Genomic DNA, 7,079 nt, shown 5'->3' with positions numbered 1-7,079 from the left:
GACAAGGCGGTGGTTGATTACACCAACACCTTTGAGGCGGGCTACATCGCGAAGATATTCCACAACAACGGCGAGACAGTTACTGTTGCTCGGACCATCGCTGTGCTGGTCGACGAGGCCGCTGATGTCGCCAAGGCCGATGAGTTCGTCCCGGAGGGCGAAGAGGCAGCTGGTGGTTCAGCAGCAGCAGAAGGAGTGCCCGAAAAAACGTCTGGAGCGAGTTCGGAGCCACCAGATGGGGTGAACGTCACTCCCATATTCATGCCGGCGCTCTCGCCGTCAATGGAGACTGGCACTATTGTCGAGTGGAAGAAGAAGGTCGGCGATCTCGTCAAGGAGAACGAGGTCTTCTGCACCGTCCAGACGGACAAGGCGGTGGTTGATTACACCAACACCTTTGAGGCGGGCTACATCGCGAAGATATTCCACAACAACGGCGAGACAGTTACTGTTNCGGACAAGGCGGTGGTTGATTACACCAACACCTTTGAGGCGGGCTACATCGCGAAGATATTCCACAACAACGGCGAGACAGTTACTGTTTCTCGGACCATCGCTGTGCTGGTCGACGAAGCCGCTGATGTCGCCAAGTTAGTGGACTACTGCCCCGGCGACGCGGAGCCAAGCAAGGCTGCCGAGCCTTCGACAAAGCCTGTCGCAGCAGCAGCAACGCCAGCAAAGGGGAGCGTGAAGCGGTACGGGGACTCTCTCGAGGAGGCCATCGCGGCCAGCGGCCCGGGCGTCATGCGCATCGCCGCCCGTCTTGACAAAAAGACGTTGGAGTCCATCACACCCACCGGCAAGGACGGGCGCTTCTCGAAGAGCGATTTCATAGGGAAGCCGGGCTTCAACTACGAAGACAATGTTCCGCCACCGCCCTTGTCTGGGGCTGCTTCTGCCACGAAGAGTAGTGGTGCGGCGGCGCCGCCGAGTGCAGCAGCAGCTGCAACCGTTGGCGTTGTTGTGAAGGCTTTCCCGGTGCATAACCTCAAGGTGTCCGACACGACGTTGCTGCAGCAACTCATTCGCACAATGCCGAAGCCGAAGCCGGCGAAGGCTAAGGACGGCAAGTAGAAGCTAGCCAAGGAGCGAGGGCGTCTGAGAGAGACGGGGAATTGGCACCGAAGGCGTAACACGAATGGGCAGGGAAAAGAAAACTGGACAAACGACTGAGGAGTTCGCATCACACACACGTAGCAGAAGGGCTATTGACAGCGGTGCATGCACGTATGCATATGTAAAGTTATATGTCTGTGTGGCTGCACGGTCTCCTTGTAGTAACGTTCGTTGGGTTTTTCCCCCTTTGAATCTGTGGGCCGCCACCACGTTGTCTTGCCACGGACTCGCTTACCCGCTGTCTTAGGGATTGGGGGGCGGAGGGCGAGCGGCACGCGGAATCCATGAGTCACGTACTTATTTAAAAAGAAGCCAAGCAAATGAATAGAAAAGGGAGTGAAGGGCAGCAAAAAAAAAAACAGTACAAAGAAACCGGAAGGGCTTCAAAAGAAAGTAACTAAAGATGAACTTGACGGACAGCCTGGCGAGAAGAAATGGGGAAAGGATAATGAGACGACGGCGGTGTGTGTGTGTGTGTGTGTGTGTGTGTGAAAACGTCTCTGTGCGTCTGTGTCTGTGCCTGTGCGTAAGGTGGGGGAGAGAAACGTTTCGCGTCACCTGCACTCCTCTTCTTTGCTCGTGCGACGCCCCATGCGATGTGTCGCGGATTGCAGTAGTGTGTGGAAAATGTGTCGTCACACCTTTGTTAGCGTTTTGTCACTCATTCTCCTCCTCTTCTTTGCACACACACACACACACAAACATATACCCGCATGCATGTTTGTGCATATGCGGAAAGGGGAGCCCAGGGGTCGATTCTAACAACGAGAAAGGACGCGAAGTACAATGACGCTTTCACAGGAGATACAGGAGAAGTTGCAGCGGCAGGTGGAGTTCTACTTCAGCGATGTCAACATCCAGAGGGACGTCTTCCTGAAGGCCAAGATGGCTGAGAATGCGGAGGGCTTCGTCTCGTTAGAAACACTGCTGACATTCAACCGCGTAAATTCCCTCACGAAGGACGTCGCGGCACTCGCGGCGGCGCTGCGGCCGAGTGAGCAGTTAGTGCTGAGTGAGGACAGCCTCAGTGTGCGGCGCAAGCAGCCGCTGCCAGAGTCCATACAGACGGACCACCAGACGGTCTACGTGAAGCCCGTGCCTCCCACCGCAACACTGGAGGAACTTAAGGCATTCTTCAGTCAGTACGGTGCCGTGCAGGCGGTGTGGCGCCGCTACTTCCCAGGGAAGAAGGATGCCGCGCCGGAGAGCCGCACAAAGCCGTCTGCGTTTGTAGTGTTCAGCACGAAGGAAGAGGCGGAGAAATTCCAGGCGGCGCCACCGACCTACAACGAGGTGCAGCTCACCGCCGAGATGAAGACGGCATACCTCGAGCGGAAGGCGGAGGAGATTGCGGCGAAGAACAAGGGTCGGAAGCGGCAGCAGAATCAGCAGTCGGCGGACGGAGAGGCGGCGGACGTGAAGAAGTCGCCGTCGATGCCGCTGAACAGCAGCTACCGCCTCGCTGGCTGTGGCACGATTGAGACCTTCAGCAGCGTGAAGAGCCTGTGGCCTGTGGAAGAGCAGAAGGGTGTGCGCTACGTGTTCATGCCGGACAAAGAGACGGCGCTGCTCATCTTTCAGGACGCCGCGACGGGCGAGAAGATGGTGGCCGATCTCAAGGAGCGAGGCACGACGCACAACGGCCAACAGCCGGAGGTGCAGAAGCTCGAGGAGGATGAGGAGAAGCAGCTGCTGGAGAATGTTGAGAAGGAGATCTCGGATCGGGCGAAGAACCACACGCAGGGACGCGGCGGTCGTGGCGGACGCGGTGGTCGTGGAGGACGCGGTGGCCGCGGCAACGGACGTGGGCAGAAGCGCCCACGCGATAAAAAGAAGTGATGTGCGCTTTGCGTGCGCCCCTCTTGGCCTTTGAGTCCCTCTGTGTTTGTGTGCATGATACTGCAGTCCCATCCCGCTTTGTGTGTGTGTGCGGGGGCGAGACTAAATGTGCGGCAACAGCAAGAGGCAGAAGAAAAGGGGGTCCGAAGAGCGGGAGGGTAAGGCGTGGGCCCGCGGTGAGTGGCCCCAATAGCCAACGCATAATGGGAAAGGAAAACAAAAAAAAACCAGAGGAAAAGGCTTAAGGTGAGTTTAAACGACCTAACCGGATGGCGAGGGGAGAACGAGCACGTGAGAGAAGAAAGGGAGAGAATAACAACACACAAAAAAACAAAAAGATAACCGCCCACACAGGCAGGCAGGCAGGCAGGCAGACAAAGGCGGGTCTGCACGCCCTCCGTGAACTACACCGCTGCACCTGCGCTCAGGGTTGCATTTGGAAATTTTTCCTTTTTTTTTTGGCTGCTTCCTTTCGGCACCGCATGAATAACGGCGGGGTGGTGGGAAAGCGAGGAGGAAAAAACGAAAACGGGTCTCAACTGCACCTTAATTGAATGGGTGCTCTGTGCCTCCGTTGAGATGCAGCAACATCGTGAGATGGAGTGCGTTGGAATTAACGCCTTCTCCGTTGTTGTGGTGGTTCTTGCTGCTATTATTGTGCCTTCTCTATTTCTTTTTTCTTTCGTTCGGTCCCCCTTTACTCTTGTGGGCTCTCACCAAGTGGGGCACTCTGTGTGTCTCCCTTGCTGTGGGAACCCCCCTTTCTCGGTTCTCCGGAACTAGCAGGCCTCTTCCTTGTTGTTCTTGTTGTTGTTTTGCTTTTGCTTTTGTGTTTATCTTCAACCAGCAACCACGCAGAATGGCCGACGACGCAGTGGAGTCGGCAACGGCAGTGAACTACATAGATGTCAAGCTGCATGGCGTGTACAACCTGCCCCCCAACTGGTGGGAGGATGGGAAGCCGCCCGCCTACGCCGACCACCCGTTCCGCTATGAGGTGAGCTTCAGCATTGATGGGGAGACGAAGTTCACCTTCACGCACGGCCGCCTGCTGCAGGTGCTTCCACAGTATGCGTCGTACATCGAGGGGGCCATGCCGCCGCCGCTGCCGTCGTCGATGAATGCAATGCTGCGCAACATCCGCGAGGTCCCTGAGAATCCGACGCTGGCGAGCGCCACGTCATCCAAAGTGGGGACGTTGGCGAGCGAGAAGAAGACGACAGAAGACGCGCCGGCGATAGAGGCGCGGATATTGTGGGTGGTGACGCCGGCGACGGACGTCCCACCCCCCAGTGCCGAAGAGCAGGGGTCGAAGCGGCGGAAGAAGTTGCTGCCCACGTCCGCCACAGAGGAGGTGCAGCCCCCTGCGTTACCCACTGAAGAGGATACCCCGCCGTGTGTGATTCGCGTCCCGCTCGAGGAGCAGCACGTTGCGGTATTGGAAGCCATGATGATATCGGGCCGGCCGCTGGAGCTGCAGCTTGTGCGGGTGCTGAAGAGCGGCGCCCCGAGCGACTGGGAGGACACACAGGAGTGCTACTTCCGAGCCAGCATCCCCGTCGACCTCTCTCCCTTCGCCGAGCCTGGTTCGCTCGACCTGACGGAATCGGTGCCACTGCTTCCAGTGAAGGACGTCACCCACATAGAGGAGAAGGGGCGCAAGAAGGCGGCGAAGCGCCCCAAGTCGGGCGCACCGGGGCTTCTACTGGAGGAAATCGACACGGAGTCGCCGCACCCGTACGTGACGCACGGAACCGCGGCGACGGTCTCGCTGCACCTCGAGAAGACACTCACGCGGTTGGCAAGCGATCGTGTGCGGCCCTTGTTGACACCAGGCAGCCTCATCCCTACGCGAGCACCACCGAAGAGGGAGTACCAGGACAGCACACAGCAGTTCAAGGATGCCGTGAAGATGATTGCAGCAAAAATCATGCGCGACTTTGCTGTGGCGGAGGAAAAGGGCGCTGGGAAGACGCAGGAGCAGCTATTCGAGGCATTCCAGACCACAGGGCAGCTTGCGGCATACAAGGAGCAGCTGACGCCTCTGGTGGTGAAGGTGGTGCGGGAGAAGTTCCTTCGTGAGCCCGGCGCCTCACCAGAGCTCATCAGTCAGCTCACAAATGAGTTGTACGTCTACCTCCTCGACTGCGTGCATGCCACGCTGCGCCGCATGACGGAAGATTTGGGAGCAGGCCACAGAAGCGATGGGGGTGGGGCTTTTATGCAGGTGGAAACTCAACAGGAGCAGCAGCTGGAGCAAGACGCAGGTGTCACAGGGCGCACATGGTTAGAGCGTGCAGAGGAGGCGGAAACGTTGCGCGAGCACGGTCACGCAGCGCGGTGCCACCAGGCACGCATTGCCAGCTGCAGTAACTCTGGTGATTTCCCTGCTGTGTGGAACGATGCGGCCGCCTTCTTTGTGCGTGTCGGGGATGCGGCGAGGGCGGAGCAGTGCTACCGCGAAGCCATTGCTCACAACCCCACGCACGTGCCCTCTCTTCTTGGTTACGGTGACCTCCTCCTCGCTTACAGTCGATTTGACGAGGCTGCGGTCTTCTTGCATGCTGCCGCGGATGCGGAGCCGAGCGCGATGACGTGGGGCCACATTTCGCTGCTATGCGACCTGCGCGTTCTGTCGCTGACGCAGGGGCCGCAGTATGAGTCAAAGCGCGCCTACTGGGAGCGTGAAGGGGCGCTGGCTATGAAGGAAGCGATGAACGCCACAGAGGAGGTGGACTTCAACGAGGTGAATCTCGCCGTCTCGGAGCACCTTCTAGATCTGCGCCATCCTGACTTGGCGAACGTGTGTCTCTCACGATGCCGCGCAGGTGCGAAGACGGAGATGTTGTACGCGCGGCTCTTCACGCTGTGTGAGCAGTACGAGAACGCACTCGCCTTGTTGAAGACTGCGGAAGGGATTGAGGTGTACGCGGACGAGGTGGCCATTATGCGCGGGGACTGCAACGCTGCGCTCGGCCGCAGCGAGGAGGCAGTACGTGAGTACAAGCGTGTGCTCTGCCGCGACGGAGAGAGGCCACTGCGGCGCTTCGGCCCCAGCTACGTTCACCTCGGTAACCTTCTTATCACGGCAGGTCGCTATAGCGACGCGCTCGGCGTTTTCACCCTTGGCATTCAGGCGTGGCCATGCAGTCTGATGTGGCTCGGTGCCGGCATCACGTACTACCGCATGCACAAGATGGACGCTGCCGAAGAGTGCCTCAGCGAGTCCAACACGCTCAACAACACAAACCCGCGCACGTGGGCGTACCTCTCACTGGTGTGTCTGCAGAAGGGGCGTGTGGAGCTGGAGATGGTGCTGCAGCAGGCCATTGCACGGGGACTTGCCGATGCCGCACTGCTCACGGAGCTTGGTCGCGACCTTGTGCGTGCTTCACGTCTCAAGTTAGGCGAGGTCTGTCTGCGAAAGGCGCTCGCTGTGGAGCGGGAGGCTGGACGTGCGACATCAGCGACGAGCTGCACCTCCATGTATTATTTGGCTGGTGCCATCGAGAAGAGTCAGCAGCACGAGGCGAAGGAGATGTACACGGAGGTGGTGCGGCTCACCAGGAATGAGGTCTTGCGGGCGAAGGCGGAGGAGCAGCTGCAGCAACTCGTGATGTGAGGGCGTGGGAAGGGGGGGGAGGGGAAATGACGTGTGCGTACTTCCCGGTTTTATGTATGTAAGAGTATGGAAGCGAAAAGGGCGTGAGGGAGATTTTTTTTGTTTTGTTTACTCGCTGAATGAGTGCAGATTTGTCTTTAGATTGTACGTGCGCGCTTGTGCTGCGCTCTTCCATGCTCTTCGCCCCCTCCCTTGCGTCGTATCACTATGTCTCTCCACATCTCCTGTTGTGATTTATTTATTTATTTCTTTTATTGCAGAGACCCCCCACGTAGAAGTGAAGCACTCTTGTAGAGATCTGACTAGTGTAGTTGTGGCCTGTGTTTATATTTCGATACCCACACGCATATATCTCCGCAGGACATAAGGCGTAGGTGTTTTGAGGCACATCCGCGAGAGACGGAATAGGATCAAGCGACGCGCCGTTGTTTTCCTCCCGTAGAAGTACTTTTTTTTGTTGTTGTTGTTTTGGTTGGTTGTTGTTTGTCGCTGTTTTTTTTTT

General features: G+C 57.8%; 3 protein-coding genes across 3 annotated transcripts; all 3 read left to right on the top strand.

Annotated features, from left to right (window-relative positions):
* Nucleotides 1-261: 261 nt before the first annotated feature.
* DQ04_05211050 (putative dihydrolipoamide acetyltransferase) lies at nt 262-1,074 on the top strand (the record flags this gene model as incomplete). The annotated part of the gene is made up of 1 exon (XM_009314052.1): nt 262-1,074. The coding sequence occupies one exon, from the start codon at nt 262-264 to the stop codon at nt 1,072-1,074; it is 813 nt and encodes a 270-aa protein (XP_009312327.1).
* Nucleotides 1,075-1,902: 828 nt separating this feature from the next.
* Nucleotides 1,903-2,955, top strand: DQ04_05211040 (LA RNA binding protein; the record flags this gene model as incomplete). The annotated part of the gene is made up of 1 exon (XM_009314051.1): nt 1,903-2,955. The coding sequence occupies one exon, from the start codon at nt 1,903-1,905 to the stop codon at nt 2,953-2,955; it is 1,053 nt and encodes a 350-aa protein (XP_009312326.1).
* Nucleotides 2,956-3,814: 859 nt separating this feature from the next.
* DQ04_05211030 (putative tetratricopeptide repeat protein 18-like) lies at nt 3,815-6,577 on the top strand (the record flags this gene model as incomplete). The annotated part of the gene is made up of 1 exon (XM_009314050.1): nt 3,815-6,577. The coding sequence occupies one exon, from the start codon at nt 3,815-3,817 to the stop codon at nt 6,575-6,577; it is 2,763 nt and encodes a 920-aa protein (XP_009312325.1).
* Nucleotides 6,578-7,079: the final 502 nt, after the last annotated feature.

Source organism: Trypanosoma grayi, assembly GCF_000691245.1.
Source record: "Trypanosoma grayi strain ANR4 Tgr_521_V1, whole genome shotgun sequence".
NCBI lineage: Eukaryota > Euglenozoa > Kinetoplastea > Trypanosomatida > Trypanosomatidae > Trypanosoma > Trypanosoma grayi.
Note: the sequence above shows the minus strand (reverse complement) of the source record. Positions and strands in the feature narration are given on the sequence as shown.